The sequence below is a fragment of the Protomyctophum parallelum genome (genome assembly GCF_964188405.1).
Source record: "Protomyctophum parallelum genome assembly, chromosome: 9".
NCBI classification, from domain to species: Eukaryota; Metazoa; Chordata; class Actinopteri; order Myctophiformes; family Myctophidae; genus Protomyctophum; species Protomyctophum parallelum.
This window is the reverse complement of record NC_139706.1, coordinates 28,924,727-28,943,425: the sequence shown is the minus strand read 5'-3', so window position 1 is coordinate 28,943,425 and position 18,699 is coordinate 28,924,727. Positions and strand designations below refer to the sequence as shown.

The 18,699-nt window shown below is 39.9% G+C and overlaps 1 protein-coding gene across 1 annotated transcript; it reads left to right on the top strand.

Annotated features, from left to right (window-relative positions):
• Positions 1 to 2,762: 2,762 nt before the first annotated feature.
• On the top strand, positions 2,763 to 15,232 carry LOC310864946 (Na(+)/citrate cotransporter-like). Its single transcript, XM_083773803.1, has 13 exons — positions 2,763 to 2,910; positions 5,327 to 5,455; positions 6,012 to 6,148; positions 6,279 to 6,505; positions 6,982 to 7,053; positions 7,621 to 7,789; positions 8,704 to 8,826; positions 8,940 to 9,149; positions 9,511 to 9,605; positions 10,766 to 10,872; positions 12,550 to 12,711; positions 14,070 to 14,207; positions 14,499 to 15,232. Exons 1-13 carry the CDS (start codon positions 2,809 to 2,811, stop codon positions 14,625 to 14,627), a joined length of 1,800 nt encoding a protein of 599 aa, XP_083629929.1. The 5' UTR covers positions 2,763 to 2,808; the 3' UTR covers positions 14,628 to 15,232.
• Positions 15,233 to 18,699: the final 3,467 nt, after the last annotated feature.

Here is an 18,699-nt window from a genome sequence, read left to right as displayed (position 1 = left end):
TTTTTGTTGACACTTTTGCATAGTTGCCTGCGTGCGTGCGCAATGGTGTCCCCCATCTGGACAACGGTATGGACTGCATATTAATAAAAAACATTTATGATAACTCTTTGTATAATTAAAAATGTTAACTTTTCAGGAGTAGGCCTACAGAGATGGAGATTTGTCTTCTGGTCTACCGTCTAGCTGAATATTTGTTCATATGATAGGCCATAGCCTACTGTATACTAGGATGAATGAACATTGCATATTTATTTGGGTATTGTGGTACTGGTAACCCCAATTTAAATTCAGTCAATTGATTTTAAATGCCATTTAAATGCCTTTTTTTTTTTTTTGTATAATCAATTAAAACAATTAAAGCTGTCATTGCTATGTAGGAGTCGGACCCAGTAATCCCCCTGTAATTGCTGTACATTAACACTGAAACAAGCAGCTACTTCATAACTTACAGACATCTTAGCAGTACAACACTATTGACAATGACAGCCCAGGCCATACATCCAAACAGAAAAGTCCTATCTGACCACTCTAATTAGAGCTTACTGTACACCACTCTACACTGCCCACTTGTAGCATATAAATCACACGCTTACTCAAAATGTCTAGAGAAGATGGTTCAGTGCGAGTGAAATGATTTGTGGCTACAAGAGTCAATACTTTTCATGCTGTTCTTTGGAACTTAATGCATAGATTCATGTGTTGCTTGGATGCATCATTGTATAACCAAGTAACCATGTGAAGAGCTGCACTATATACTCTGACCTAGCCGTAGGGCTTAAAAGCCTGTATTTAACTGTCACAAATGCCTGTCTAGTGTCTAACATGTTCATGTTCAACTATTTACTTGAGGACAATTGCAAGGCAATTCAAGGTTGCATAATTATTAATATTATTTGAAACATTTCCAGATTGGTCGTGCAAGTTGTATTTTTCAACGCACTCACTCACACACTCACTCACTCACTCACTCACATAAAGATGTATAGGCCTAACTAACTAGATATATTTATAATCAATCAATAAGTAACTAACTTAATAACTTATCTGAAGAGACTGAATTATAGATATGCAAAACATTTTCAGACATCATCATCACCTTGTGTTTTGGACAGTGTCCAGTGTGTGTACTTTGGACTGAGATAAAAACAGTAGTTCAGAAAGTACTAAAACAATTTCCTATTATTTGTGTTATGATACATTATCTACTTTGTTAATAGATGACAAGTTGAAAATCACTGTAGGCCGATTTCATAAAATGTCGCCCACTGAAAGATTCTGTAAGAATCTGAAAATATAATTTTCATCAATCACATTAATCAGGTGTTTAATCTTATCTCATGGAACTTCAAATTGACTGCTGCCCAGCTAGTAAACCTCATATCCACACCTTGTCAGGAAGACATAGACAATAAACAGTTGATAGTTCAGTAATGCGTGAATGACCAGAACATGTTCATTAATGAATTCGTTTATTTTTTCCCCCAGGATCAATCATATTTTAATATAATTTAGTTTGAGTGGTTTAGTAGACATGACAAATGACAAAACATTTTGGGCAAGTGGCTCTGGCTGCTTTTAGCCCAAGAGTGTATTTTGTGCAAAACTAATGCCTCGAATGGATTCAGAATCATCAAAACCCCCTAGTTTGACATGTCACATGCTACTTAAAGCAAAAGGAAAGTTTGACATTTTTGCCTTCCATAGGATGTTAATGGTAGGGTCACAAGAAACCCCTATGAAAATATTTGCCCACTACTGACAGCCGGTCAGCAAGTGGATTCATGAATGTATGTATATAGAGGGTATGCACATGCATAAAGTGAATGGGAAATCGAGTGGCAAAGTGCATTAAACAGCTTTTCTGTCAAGGCCAGAAAAGTAGTTTTTTGCCACTTGGTAGGCGTTCCCGCATAACTTCCGGTTATGATGATGATGTCACGCGCATACCCTCTATAGACAATAGGCCAATAAAAATACTATATACCAAATTTACAACTTTAAACAAAAGAAGCCTGTCGGCTGCCGGACTATCTCCTTTAATTTAATCTTCTCCAAATCATTCAAACAACCTGCACAATACTTTACTCATTTGGAAGCCGAGTCCTGCTGATAAACTTTGACATTGTCTATATAATGATTGTTATTCAATTCTACAGACACGTGGAGCTGATCAAGATAAGGCTGGGAAACCTCTTGTATCCTCAGGTGAATATGACTGGGACTTGAGGTTCAGCAGGATCGTGCGTGTGTGTATATACAGTATGCAGTATATATAGTGTAAGTATACAGTAACTCTACATATATAGGACTAATTTAAATATTGACATTGCTACTGTTTAAATTACAAACCTATTGTGAGATAGATATATAGATTAGAATATATTTGAAACACTAAAGATTGTCTAGAAGCTTTTTTAAACAACATAATACTTTAAAGCGTGACTACTATGTACGATTTTACAAACTAATTGAAATACATAATTATTTGTTTCCATCCGGAGATGATAATTAAATCCTTGTTGCTGCCCCTATCTTCTGACTGACTGCATAACACACCCTGTGTATGCAGACCTCTCACTCTAAAGTTAATGTTTAAGTGTGTCTCTGGCTGATACTCTGGGTATATATACTGGGACTTTATCAACGGCTCACTCTTACAAATGGTGCAGTGGTGACACCAATTATCTCGTAAAAGGAATCCCAGTTTTTTCAGTGTAATCTCTCTGTCTGTCTCTGTCTCTCTTTTCCCTTCTATCTCTCTGTCTGTCTCTCTTTCTCTCTCTCCTGGTCACTTTCCACGTCTCAATCATGGCTAACTGCCTTAAATGGCTATTGAGCTACTGGAATTACTTGACGATTATACTGACACCACTAGTTGTTCTGCCTCTGCCACTGCTGATTCCTGGAACGGTAAGTGTACAGTAAGTGTGTATAATCTGTATATGTGTGTGTGTGGGGGTCTGTGCTGTGCATGAGCATGTGCCTGTGTACACACACACACACGTGCGCACACACACACACACACACACACACACACACACCCACACACACACACACACACACAGGGTATAGGCTGCATTATGTTGTGTGTCCTGTGTACTTGTTTTAATTTAGTAACTGTGTCCCACTGGTCCTTCGTCTGGTCCTTATGTCTGCTCAGCATGTTTCCATCTTTGAGATGTTGTTTCCTGTTTCCCATACAGTAGTATGAATGTCTTTAGACAGCAGTCTAAAAGCATCCACAGAGCAGAATACTGTCTTCTTTTAATTTATGGAACCAAAAGTACATTTGGGTACATTGCTGCCAATGTGACATGCTGCTGCAAAAAGAAAACCTTTAATATTTACAATTAGTGTAATTAATTCACTAATGCCAATATCTAATTCGGCTAACCAGTTGAAACACTTTTAAACCCAATATTGGCCAATTTCTGCACTGCACTTTGACTTTATCTTTTATTTATTTATTTTTATTTTATCCCACGATTTTGTAACCCATTTTTCACCCCTGTGTCAATCATCTAATGTGATCCTGGGCTCTTCACACCCTCCACCAACCTAGTCCCCATATATGGGGGACAAGGGGAGAGCAACGAGAGCAATTAACAGACTTGAACTCATGCTTCCTTCATGCCTGAGTGTCCAAGTTGCTCCTTTACACCTGACAGGGGGGAGTTTCCCTGGTTGGACGTAGCGCATGGAAGGAACACGTTATTCCAACCAGTTCCTTTCCCCTCCATCAGGCGCCCCGGCTGGCCAGGGGGAGGCAGTTTTGCACTTTGACTTTCATGCAAATTAACTCCAGGGGTAGGGCCTGACAAGCCTATGGCTTCTCCCTAGCCCTTTTTCGGATATTGGACAGGATATAAGCAACAGACACTCAACTGAACTGAACTCTGTAGGGCAGCGTAGTGGAGTTTGTCCAAAACCGGGAGGCATGCTGAAGTCAGAAATGAAACCCTTTTGGTCAATTATTATAAAATGGTTTGATATCAATAAAAACGTCCAAGGCACCCTGTGGTTTTGATTCTAAAGACGTGTATACACGTCATTAGCATAATTGTGTTAACACGATATGATTACACTGCAGTTGTTGAAGGTAGTCTCCCTTTTTCAAAAAATAAAATGTCAATGACAGTCATGTCAAGGACCTCCAAAATTATATGTATTTGACCACGGACCCCCATCTCAAAATATTTTGTTCCATGGACGTGTTATGCTTTATAACTGTGTGTGATCCTATATGTATACAAAGAGCTGGCAAGAGAGAGACAGAGGGGGTAGGCTGGGGTTTATGCTTGCACTGGAAACAAATGATATCAAACCAGTAACCTAGTTACATGAGACCACAACAAAATTAAAGGGATCACCTTAAACATACCAATGGGCTCAAAGAAAACTTTTCCACAAGTCAAAGAACATCAGTCTAGTATTACTGTAGCTATTCTTCTTGGGCACTACTACAGTGTTATGCAACCCTTTGTTGCATAACACCAAAATACTATAAACTATATTATCAGTCTTTTGTTCACCTTTGATCATGCTAAATTAAAAAAGTAGGACAGTTTCAGGGTTCACTCAATCCCAGAAATGAAATAAATAAATAAATCATCTATCTTTATTCAACCAGTGTTCAATGATGACTTCACCCATTTTCAACCTGTCTACATATAATTGGTCCTAACTAATGCTAATTGTTATGGTACCATTTTTGTCTACCCGTTAATGTCTCATAGGAAGGCTGTGGACATAATCGATGGGGAATCCAAGCTAATAGAAATTGCAGGCTTTCTATATAATACCTGGAAAGTTAGCATGCTATAGCCATATTCACACAGTGGCAATGTTGGCATTTAGCATTGAAAATTGTATTATTATAAATAATGTATTATTATTAATAATATCTAAATAAACAATGTTAAATCTCGTTTGAAGAAAAATAACTGCCCAATGATGATTTCACTGGTGGGTTTCTGAACTGTCCTCGAGACACAGACTAAGTAGAAAAAATTATACAATTTTCATGATTCATATTAATGTACAGTATATATAACTGAGCACTGTATCATTTTTGAATACTTGCTCTTGTCCAGATAATAATAGCCTGTCCCTTTCATTATAGGTACACATACAGTGTATAAATATGCTAAACAAACAGTTAAATATATGCTTTATTTGATTTCCACACAGCAATGGAACAAAATGGCAGAGAGGCAGCCTCTAACATAGCACCTGCTCAAGTGTTCCATGAATATTCATATGCAATAATCATTTGTGTTAACTTAACATTAACATTGAGGATTTGTTCTTTATTTGTGCATGACAGGAAGCCAAGTGTGGCTTTGTGATCATTGTGATGGCACTGTACTGGTGTACAGAGTGTATCCCCCTGGCTGTGACAGCCCTGCTGCCTGTCATCTTCTTCCCCATGATGGGAATCATGGAGTCAAGCGTGGTACAATATTTACACCATCACTCATTCCTTCAGTCCATTTTAAACACCAACAAACCGTTGTTTAGTCATTTCTTGGAATCAGATTGTTTAGAGAGTGGGTTATCAATAGCATGCATATTATATTGAACAGACTGTTATTGTAGACTCTGTCTACAATGTGTAGACAGAGTCAGTGTCCCTGTGTCCCTATTCTAGCTTTTTCTAGTTTTATAGGCAAACATTGACAACCAATCAGTAGAAATAGAACAACATTTAGTGAAAATTGGCAAACATTCTGCAAAGATAGATGGTCTACTTAGCTCATCAAGTCACAAACACAATCCTTTATTTTCACTAATTGAAGTACAGTCCAACTAATTATTTATTATTATTATTATTTTGTAATACATTTTTATTTCATTTTAGAGAGGAAAAAGGACAGGTAGGCATACAGAAAATATAAGTAAAACTTAATTATCAACAAATTATAAATACAAAATATTTTAATTAAATTTTAATTTGTAATGGGTTCCTTTATCACAACAGGGTCAAATACTGTGTGTGTTCCACTGTCCAGGTGTGCGTCCAGTATCTGAAAGACTCCAACATGCTGTTCATTGGTGGGTTACTGGTGGCTATTGCTGTGGAGCAGTGGAACTTACACAAGAGGATTGCGCTGCGAGTTCTGCTGCTTGTAGGAGTGAAGCCAGCCCGGTAGGACGCCCGCTTTTTGGACATAACTTTCTCACAAGAAGCAATGGCCAGTTGGGCACATTTTCATTGAACATGACATCCCTCTGTCCTTTTCCCATATTCCCCATCCATTCCTCTTCTTCCTCTCCAGTCTGATGATAGGTTTCATGAGCACCACAGCCTTCCTGTCCATGTGGATCAGTAACACGGCCTCCACGGCCATGATGCTGCCCATCGCCCAAGCTGTGCTCCAGCAGCTCTCTGACACAGAAGCCAAGGCTGACAGGAGGGAGAATCAGGTCGCTAAGGAAGGTCAGGACAACCAGGCCTTCGAGATGGCTGATACCAAGGAGCCCAAAGGGAACACTATCCAAATTGGTGTGTGTGCACGTGTGTCCTTATTCTCTTTGATTAGCTGAAGGCAAACAAGTCTAAAAGCCTAGAAGTACGGCTAATGATCCCTAGAAGCACACCACGTAACTTAAGTTGTTTGAACCGATTGCAGGGCTGCCCCGAGGGGCCCCAGGTCGGCTATAGGGGCGCTGTGTAGCCAAAAAACGCACACAACCTTGAACATTTTACGTGTGTGCTCTTTGATAATAAAGTCCAACATCTTAACCACTAGACCAAAGGGATATCCCTCTGGACCAGGGGAGATATTAGACTTTTGAGGCAATCAGGCAGAGGCTCTGAGCCACTCTGCTACATTTGGACGGCTCAAACAAAGTATATTTCCCCAGTGGACACCTGTCAATTGAACATTTATGGGGTTTTAAGTGGTTAGAAGTTTATATGACTAATCTTAGTTTGTGCTGCTTCCTTTTTCATTAAGTAATAATTTCTTTCATATGCAGAAAATGGGAACGTCATCAAAGACGCAAAGGATAGTGTGGAAATCACAACCATGGAAAATGATCATACTGATGGTACGTTTAATCCTTGTTTGGAGTTATCAGCACGTGACATGAGGGAGGAACTCAGATAAGTTGAAGATGAATGAACTATTAATGAGTGACCTTGGGTCATGTCCTTAACAGTATTAACAGGGAACCTGGAAACTGATATCGGCATTGTACACACAGTAAAACAAGGGAGGTTGGTAGACATGTTTTAGAATTTGCATTATGCAGATCTTTTGCAATCAACATACAGTATTTATAAGTAGGTCTCTCAAGAAGTGTTCATGTTAGATTATAGACCAGTAGATAATGTGCCGCACATTATTCCAATAAATACAACTATATAAAAAGTTACAAATAATGTTTTAATTGACTAAATCGGTACTTTGTGCGCACTCATTTACCAATACAAATTATATACCCTCAAAAAGATTCCCCAGCCTGTAGGAATACATATCACCCTCCTCCGGGTTCCCTCCTCCAAACGTGGGCCAATTGTGTTCGTAAAACAAAAGTTTGTAAACCACTGAATTGACCATGGAAATAAATAGATAGTTATTTGTGTTTTCCTGACCGTTGGTTCTGTCCCTCCAGAGGTTGAGGAGAGCCCAGAGGAGGAGCAGAGGAGATTAAAAAGAGAGGAGAAGTATGTGAACCTGTCTAAAGGCATGAGCCTGTGTGTGTGTTACTCTGCTAGCATCGGAGGAACAGCCACCCTCACTGGAACCACACCCAACGTCATTCTGAAGGGCCAGATTGATGAGTATGACATATTCAATCACACAACACAATCATGCACATACACACACACGCACGCACACACGCACGCACACACACACACACACACACACACACACACACACACACACACACACACACACACACACACACACACACACACACACACACACACACAAATAGTGTTTTTTTATAACATAAAATAAGGTTTTCCAAGCCCAAAACGTCAAAGATTGTAGACTAATAATATTAGTCTACAATCTACAAACATTGACGTTATATTTGAACAGAGATTAGATCTTATTTACTCATAATTATTCTTCAGGGTTACTATTCTGATGACGTCCCTGCCTTGAAACATTGAGATGCAACACATCAATGTTTGCAGAAACGTACAACGCTAACAATTCTTCTCTGGTAATTGGGTTGCTCCCGCACGCACGGTCCTGAATTATACTCTTGAGTATCAAAATGGATCTGGGAACATTTTTATCCACAGACTCAGAGTTAAACTAGCACTGATGTGTCTTATACTGTGTGTTATTGTATTTTCTAGAAGAAAACTAACTAAAATGTACTTATTATGTGCCACAGTCTTGCTTGAAACAAGCACAGCACTCAATCACCTGAATCCCAGTTCATTCATCTAACTCACGAATAGATTTAACCAATATTTATTATAGAATGAGAATACAAGTGTCAAGTGTGCATATAATATTTTATCTTGGCGTTCGGCTCTCTTACATTTCCCCCCCTGCTCGGCACAATTAAACACCGTCATTAAACATTAAGAGCAGGGAGATAGATATACAATAACAACACCCCATGGGGAACAGAAATAGCACTACACTAGTGTAGGTAGGTAAGACAAAATATTAGCAGTGAAACATACTGAAATGTTTGAACTTCACTGCAATATTGTTTTCTCTTTCTCCTCAGACTCTTTCCGGGTAATGGAGACATAATCAACTTTGCTAGCTGGTTTGGCTTTGCCTTCCCCAACATGGTCCTAATGCTGGTCCTCACGTGGTTGTGGCTGCAGTTCTTTTACTTGGGCTTCAAGTATGTGTCTTTGACTCAACCCATTTTGTCGAATTGTATATTCATATTCATGGGCATACAGGAATTGTGCATATTTGTGAGTGATGTGGCATGTTGAATTCCTATTTTCCCAGCTTGAAAAAGTCCTTTGGATGTGGTTCAACCAAAGAGAGTGACAAAGAGGCCTACCAGGTAATGAAAAATGAGTACAAAAAACTGGGCAGCATAAGCTTCGCTGAGGGCTGTGTGCTGACCAACTTCATCTTGCTGGTTCTTCTATGGTTTACCAGGGAGCCGGGCTTCATGCCTGGTTGGGCCACCGTACTTTTCAATCAAGAAAAAACGTGAGTATCATGAGTGAGTTAGTGAATTGAATACATAGCAGCTATTGTTTACCTTCTTCAATTCTACATTGACCCCTCACCCCCACCAGTTTTCAATACAATTCAGTGTTTAATTGACCTGCACTTTAACCACAATTATTGTTTTATTGAGTTGTTTTCATTCCATATCAAAGGAACATAATATGCTTTTGCTTTTGTTGCCTGGAGGCCTGCCAGCCATTGTATTTTGGACTTTTCATCCAATGTCCATATATTTATTTATTTGATTCCATCAAGACTGGACTCAATATTTTGAGATGATACCATCATGGTCCTGTGCTCCTGTTGGATAATCATACCCTCCTTTTTAAACTATTAATAGATTCGTCACTGATGGTACAGTGGCCATATTGATGTCAACACTGTTCTTCGTCATCCCATCCCACCTGCCTAGATGTGGTGGTTCATCTGAAGATGGTAGGACAGCAGAAAAGTATTTTCTGTTCAACCTACAGATTCCTATACAATATCATGTTTGTGGTTGTCTTGGGAGAATGTCGACTTTGTCATAAAAAGTACATTGGCATGTTGCAAGAGAGAGATTTGTGCGGCAGTGCAAACAGTCCTTTGCTTTGGACTCTGCACATGTCTGTCCAGCACAATACACATTCAGAAGCATATTCTTTTGTTAAATGTATTTTGGTAGCATAATTTGTGGTTATATAGTGTCTTGAATCTACTGTATAAACACAGGATCTGAGCAGTGTGAGCACAGGCTTTATTGTCTATAAAACAAAACAGATTGTGCCACATGGCAGTAAAACATGATTGTCTATTTTGCTGACTCGTTGCACTGTAGTAAACACTGTAACAGCTCCTTCCAGAGCCTCATAATCTGAGGCACAGAAGAGTTGTAGCCTGATATCCCCAAGGTCAAGTCTGTTCAGCAGTACTCGCTGTTCTGTCGCTTTAGACAAATTATTTTAAAATCAATACTCTTTCCCTCCCTCTTGGTAACTCAAGTTGAGCATAGCCTTCTGGTTGTGATGATAAGCAACGAGGTTAGAGCTATTCCTCAAAAAAGTGGCAAAGCAGGATGTTTTGTACACAGAAGGGTGCCACAATGATTAAAGACACTTAGGTTCAAAATGTATGAGGTAGACCTTAAGGTGCCATGGTATGCTGATGTTCATTTGTCTTCTTTGAACAGAGATCTTTCTATTTTATCCATTTCTACCAGTAGATGCCCTGAGGGCGAGTAGCGACCTCGCCCTTTAGAGGTGTCTTGAGTGTACAGGGTTTGATGACGTCAGATCAACATATGGAATGAATTCTGGCCATATATGGAGCGTGTCTTGAGTTTATGATTAAATCTATTGCAAACACCACACACCAAGGAAGATAGCTCTGCCTTCTGTAGCATGAAATGTCAGTCAACTAATAATATTTTATATCCTTATCTGAAGGACTAGCCTTAATCTTTCCTTTCATCTTTATGGAACATCTTTATTGTCTCAGTGTCCTATCTACAGTTAATAAAAGCTGGAGTTCTCTGTGATCATCTTAATCAATAGATTGATATAAACTGGAAGCTGTAAAAAGTTTTTTTGCACAACTTTGTTTCCTTATTCCAACAGGAAAGGCCCCCCCAGCCCTGCTGAACTGGGATATAGTCCATGAGAAGATGCCCTGGAACATCATTCTGCTTTTGGGAGGGGGCTTTGCTTTGGCCAAAGGAAGTGAGGTACTAAAGTAGTTTAAAACTTTAGAAAAGAGAGAGGCAGGTTTATTTCTTAATTTTGAGGGGCGCTAGCCCCTCCTATATTCAGCTATAGTGTAGTCATATGTAGCCAACACAAACATTAAATGCCATTGACAATGAATGGAGACTTTACGTCATATGTAGACGAGCAAATCGGTATTTTGTTAAATTCCCATTGACAATGAATGGAGACTTTACGTCATATGTAGACGTGGAAATCGGCTATTGTCGTCCTACACCCATTGACAATGAATGGAGAATTTACGTCAGTGTCTGAGCAATGTTAGGGCATGTTTAGCCCTGGTCCAGGGCGTCAGCAAATCTCTCACTGACGTGCTGCCGGACACCCATCCACTGCTCTGTAGCAATTTTCCCACTGCCGTGCGAGGCTTCAGAATTCCCCGAAAATAAACAAAACAACGTAACTACTCACCGAAAAAAAGCCTGCTTGACCATGGTATACTCAAAGCTGGGAAGTGTCTCTCTAAAATGCATTATTTTATGCACTATACGGGGAGGGGGGGGGGATTACATTAGATAATATTGACACTGGGTGAAAGAAATGGGTTGCAAAATCATGGGATAAAAATTATATTATACAACTGCTTCGCGTTCCACCCATCTGTCTGTGTCCCTTTTATGCACATATTTGGAGATTTCTTTATCTGTCTCTCTGTGTTCCTTTATTCCAATATGGAGTTCTGTGTCATGCATGCCCAAATATGAAGTGTTGGAGATATTCAGTATTTTAGCTGTGACGTGAGCGCCCCCTCCTGAGATACTTCCGGGTCCTACTTTTGTGTCGCTTTTGTGTCCCCATAGAGTTATACTGTGACGCTCCGTCGGACTAAATCTGAGACGAAAACAACCACGAAAGTCTAATTTTACCGCTTTCCTCGCAACAACAAAGCTGCGCTGCTCTCCCAAATCTTGCTGTGACAGGCCGTCTGCCCCACATGGAATACTATCGCCATTTTATTTTATTGTGTCAACTAAATCCTCATTAATGCAAACTAGATTCAACATACTCAAGCCTGCACACATTCTAAATATGCCCCCGAAATATTTTACAGAGCAAATGGACTGTTGCCACCTTCAATAATAATGATAATAATTTGTCTCCACATCATATATTTTTGTTGTCATGTACACTTACACAAAACATTAATAATTCTACTCGAGTTGGAAGCATTAAGACCCATTTTAACCCTAAATGGCTTCCTTTCTGAAAAATAACGTCATTGTAAAAAGATTCACGCGTTTAGATATTCTATTTACAATGAGATGTGGACGGGAGTTGGTGCCACTTGGACCCGGACGTAACGTAGCACTACAAAATGTCGTCAGACTTAAATACTGAATAGGGGTGATGTACGGAGTTCTTTATCAAGCATGCCCAAATATGGGGTCTACGCAGATGTCAGAACATATTTGTGATGTCAGAACAGCTCCATATATGGAGACTGGGCAGAGGCCCTGACCAGAGCCCGGGCAGAGGCTTTTTGTGGCGGTTCTGGACAACCGTGGGTCCGAGCGACACCGGGCACTGCACTCCCTGTGGTGGTGTGGAACGTGTGTGTCAACTTTGTGTCAAAGTGTAAAATGAATGAATAATCATTATTTTGCCTTTGTCTTTTTTTGCACACATTGTGGATGCAGACTTCTGGACTGTCTACGTGGCTGGGGGAAAGCCTGGAACCACTGTCGAGTATCCCTCCCTTTGCTATCTCCATCCTACTGTGTTTGTTGGTGGCCATGTTCACTGAATGTTCTAGCAACACTGCCACCACAACACTCTTTCTGCCTATACTGGCCTCCATGGTGAGAAGATGAAACATAGCAAGACACAAACACACACACACACACACACACACACACACACACACACAGAAATTGTGTCAGTGTGTATGTGTATTATCGGACTTCAAAGCATGAACAGCATACAGCACGGCCAATTTTTGTTTTTTTTCTTTGTCTTGAATTACTGTAAGGTATAACTGGGAGGCAGCATAGGCTATACAATGATGCAATCGCAACTCTCAGCGCTGCTAGTGCACACACCGGGAAGTGGGAACAATTACAAACAAACAACACAGGTCAACGTGACATGACAGGTCATAGTACAGGAAATCTATGGAAAATACATATACACAATAAGAACTAATTGCAAAAAACCCAAACTCAAAAACGTTGCCTGGAATTGTGTGAGGGGAGACATCCTATATAAGGCAAATATTTTCTAGATTTCCTTTTTCTTTTAGTAGCACGTGACATGTCAAACTAGGGGGTTTTCATGATGCTGAATTCATTCCAAGCATTAGTTTTACATAAAAACACTCATTGGGCTAAATTTGGCCATTAACTAATAAACCAAAACTAATGCTTGGAATGGATTCAGCATCATGACAACCTAGTTTGGTAGTTTGACATGTCACATGCTACTGAAAGCAAAAGGAAATCTAGAAAAGATTTGCCTTATATAGGACGTCAATGGTGGCCTTACTGTACATGCCATTTTCAACACTTTCCCCTCAGACAATTCCAGGCAACTTTTTTTCTGTTATTCAGGATAAATTGAAGATACAAAATCAGCTGAATCAAAATTCATGTGCTACTTCATGAAGGCTTTGAAGATACATATATGCATTAGTCCCCAGCTTGTAGTTCCCAGAGTTAAATAACCCAAGACAGTATCAATTCGATACTGTCTTGTCTTTGCTTTCAACACACTGAAAAAAGTTATTTATTTATTTATTTATTTGACAGGGACAAAGCTCATTAATCAACATGTCAGTTTTCACATCAATGTAAATGGGCCAGAGTTAGCCGAAGCTAAATTTCATCTGTAGTCCCTGGGCAGGCTCTTAAAAAATGAATGAATGATAAAAAGAAGGACAAAGTGTAGTGTGCCTGCACGCAACACCATGCGTTGATGCCATGTGTGCATACTGTATGTGCAAGCACCCAACACTACGTCCATACAAAAACACAATACAATACAGATAAAAGAAAGACAAAGTGTAGTGTGCCTTATGAATTAGCCTAATCTAAAGAGTGGTGAATAGAAACTTGAGGTGGCTAGTAGAGAGGCATGCATATCTACTGTACTGTATATAACACAGAACAATTGTGCATTTGTTTCAAGCATCGACTGTATATTAATATGATATGACTTTTAGGCCACTGCCATCAAGTTACATCCGCTGTATGTCATGCTGCCCTGTACCATCTGTGCTTCATTGGCCTTCATGCTGCCAGTGGCCACTCCACCTAATGCCATTGCCTTCTCCTATGGAAACCTCAAAGTCATGGACATGGTAAGACACTTCACGGTAACACTTCCATGTCTATATGTATGTATTATACAACAAGCATCTAGTCAAGTCAAAAAGTAGGTGCGTAAGTGAAACTGAAATTAACAATAAAAGATAGCCTACACAATTGCAAGTGGCAGTGAGCAGGTTATCTTTTATTGTTGAAGCATACTTATAATGAAACAAAAATATAATAATTAATCTTATTATTTTAAATAATGTTCAGGATACCACGAAACATGAGCTTATGCAAAAAAATCCAAACAAATGGAATATGCATTGTGTTGATTCCAGGCCAAGGCTGGGTTCATTCTGAACTTTCTCGGAGTCATAACCATCAACATTGCCCTGAACACTTGGGGTGACGCCATGTTCCAGCTCCACACCTTCCCTGACTGGGCCAATACTACCATCACGCCTTGAAGACATGTTACATGAATGATGAAGACCAAGAATGTGAGGAAGGGTGCCCATACTATCGGAGTAAAATTAACATTGAGGATTTTACTGTGATGGTTGACGGCTGTCCTGATGATATACTCTACTACTACCACTACTTCGATGCCAACCATTATGTGGGTCAAACTCGAGAACATGAAAAGAAGAGACATGCACATCCAAACCCATGGGTTGGGCAGGTGCAGAGTGGAAAATGTAAAATGAAAAACAGAAAGAAACGATTAATCACTGTGGGTGATCAAAATACCAACCTTGAGTACAATCTTGGGACATTAAGGGCACTTCCAGGTAACCAGTTGGACTTTAATAGTTCCTTTAGTATTTTTTGATGAATGTGAATTTAAAGTTAATTTAGAGCAAACATCTTTTGGACATTGATCCAAGCAGTTCACAACTTTATCCTTGGGTAGCCAAAGATGGTTGACACAAAAGCGGTGAATGCTTTGATAATAAATGAAGATTAGAGCAGTTAATCTCTGATATAAATATTTTTTAACAGATTATGTGAAATGATATGTAAAAAGCAAATGTTTATTTAAGGTGAAATTATGTTAAGGTTGCAGTGTTTGCGTCATGGACAGTAACCTTATGAAATAAATGCTGTAAATACATTTTTCTGATATATGAGGGGGGGGGGGGGGTGTAAAAATGTATAAAAATGTCAACACTTTAATGTTACCTTCCACAGTAGAAAGCGGTTAATTTCTACATTGATTAGATTTACACTGTTAACAACAACCGCTTTTAGTTATCCTCAATTTTGAATGAAAATAAATACAGTTTAGGCATTTTATGTGTTTTAATTCTCCTCTCTACTTACTTCCAGTAAGTAGACCAGCTTGGAAAGCGGCTGGTCTATGACTAGGTATGAAACTTGCGACACCGCAACTTGCGCGAGAACGACACCCTAGTCTCACACCGCAACTTGTGAGAGAACGACACCCTAGTCTCACACCGCAACTTGCGAGAGAACGACACCCTAGTCTCACTGGTGAGTGGGTTGCCAAGTCCGCTAATTTTAGCCAAGCTTCGCTTGTTTTTTGTCTCCACCAGCCGAAGGCATGGGGGAGAGTATGTTTTGCACTCCGTCCGTCCGTGTGTCCGTCCGTCCGTGTGTCCGTCCGTCCGTGTGTCCGTCCGTCCGTGTGTCCGTCCGTGAGCAGCTAATCTCGGCCACCGTTAACCCGGTCGATGCCAAATTTTGCACACACACTCCCTGGATGCCAACCATGAACCTCTGCCCCAAACTTTCCAGAACGGCCTGTTATAGCGCCACCAGGAGGCCGCTTTGTGCAAAACAAGTTTTTGCACAGTACACCTACAGATTGTGTCCAAACATCACGCAAATTGGTACACAGTCTCTCTACAGCCATTCAACGAAACCGGTCTTTCAGATTTCTCACACTCCATCCTGATTGGTTAAGATTGGCTTCCAAAGTTCACAGGACTGCTCAGTTTCAAACAAAATGCTGCAAATCATGAACACATCGCGTGATTTCCGTGAAATTGTGCACCCACATTCCCACTAGGCCGAGGACGAAATGCCACATGAACAATTTCAACTCAGCCTCAAGGTGGCGCTATAACTGGCCGAAAAGTGTTTTTACCTCTGACTGCACGGATCTGTGGATAACTTTGTATGCCAACTCCCTAGAGGCCAAGGAAAAACCTTTGTCTGGAATTTTTCACATCTGCTCTTTATAGCGCCACCAGGAGGCCGACATATGTAAAACACATTTTCTATTATTACTCCTTCAGATTTTATCCAAATTTCACGCAAATCGGTACACATGATCTCCATAGTCATGTGATCAAGACAGGTTTGTTTGATTTCTCATATTCCATCCTGATTGGCCACGATTGGCTCCTACAGTTTTCAGGAGTAGCAAATGGCCACAACTCCTCAACGCAGCGTCCGATTGCGATGAAACTGTGCACGCATATTCCCACTAGGCTGAGGAAGAATCCTGGTGGAGACCTGTGCCGATTGGCACTTTATCTAGTTCCCTCTCAGTTGCTTGGCAGGTTGGCTAGTTGCTCAGCAGTTGCTGATGTCTGGAGGTTTGAGTGTTTGCTCAGACCGAAAACAAATTAGAGGGCACATTGCCGCGGACCACCGCACCGACTTCCGCTGGGACCCCCCTTATAATAAACACACATAGATACGGCAGCTGCTGGTTATTAATTCATAATGTATGAATTCTTTTTTGATCTACACCAAGCACAATGTGCTATGGTGCATTGTGAGCTTGTAGATTGGCTATTTTTGAATGAGACGTTTCCTCCCAGAAGTGCTTAAGCATTAACAGATTGTTAAACTGTTGCAATGGAAGGAAAGGTCAAACAAACCATTTTACAGGCATCTTTAGGGCATATTTAATGATGCCCTCGTGACTTGCAGAACATTACTAATGCACCTAAACCTCTTGTTATTTAATTAGCTAATCTAAGCCACTTCTGTAGTGTATCGCTTGTAATCGGGCATCAAATGTAATTGAACACTCCATCGTCCTGTATTGATCACAATTCTGTTGTCATAACTGGAAATGATTCCAAAGATAATATTTTACATATTATTATTGTGCCTTCACAATTGTGAACAGAATTGTACTTTGTATTGCTAAATGCAAATAGACAGCTGCAGTTTAATAGTATGTAATATAAGGACAGAGTAATTGCTTAATTTATATAACTTCACTTAGAGCCAAAACGTGAATTTATTCAGTGATAAATACTGGTGCCTCTGGGAAAGCGAATGTTTTCCTTTGAGGCTTTCAAAAGACACCCATAAATCATCGTTTCTGAGGACACGAGATCTGGAATTAGATATATTTTTCTTCTGAATTTTTTGAACGTGTTGAGTGCCTGTGTTATTATATGCCACCAAGGGTTACTGTAAATCAATAATTATTTTTGTGGTTCCTTATTAAACAGAATGCAGTAATGTATTGTTCCATTTTTTCATACAGACAACTGCAATTTATCGATGCTGTATCATAGCTCTAATCCGTTGAATTTAACTCAGTCATAACTGCAGTACGGTACCTGTGTTTAATGTGCATGAAGGAATATGGAATATGGAGTAGGAATTGCAGGGGGTTGTGAAATAGATGAGGAAAATTATTTGAACTGGTTCGCCATGTTATCCTGGGAGGCCTCGACTGCCTCACCCAGTCTTTAATCTGACGTTCCTGTACCTGTCTGGCAGTAGGCTACACATCTGTACCAGCCTGGCATATTGATCTCTACCGTTTGTGAACCTTGAGTAGCACCCACAGTACAAATTGAGAGCCAGGGAAATTGAGGCATGTCTCTACAGGCATAGAAGGTTTGCTGTCTTCGACACCGGTAAGTGAACACCATGTCATTCAAAGTGGATAGAACTTTGGTTTACCTTTCTAGATAGGTACCGTTTGCCACTGGCAGACAAACATAGTACGGACACTGTGCCAATAATCTCAGTGGCACAACTACCAGTAAGAAATAAATTGTGTTTGGTATATCCCGGTGTATTATACAAAGTAGATGATGACACGTGTTGTTCTTTCATGTCTTGAGCAATGATTTCTATTATTGTTCTCCACCCTTGAAGTTGAGCCAAGACAGAAAGTATATGGTCTCTAAAGCCTGATTTACAGTAGTAGGCTACACTTCATCTTGGACAAATGTCTTTAATTTAGAGCAGGTGAACAAATTGTGAGAAATTAATGCACAAACAAATTGGCCTGTTAGTGGCGCTAGCTGAAAGGTACATTTCAAAAGGTTTCTATGACTGTCATTTGGAAATCGAAATGGATTGATTTGATGGTGGCTCTACAGCCACGATTCCCAAACTGCACCCCCCATTGGTGGGCCGTAAGGATATATTTTATTTTGTATTTATTTTATTTTATTGATAATATAACATTAGTGTGAAACAAATTCATGGTATTCTTTCTTTGAAACTTGCACTGTGATGCCTTGATATGAATAGAAACTTAAAGTATACTACGCTGCTAGTACACTTGTTCCATTGATCCAAGCCGGAACACGATTG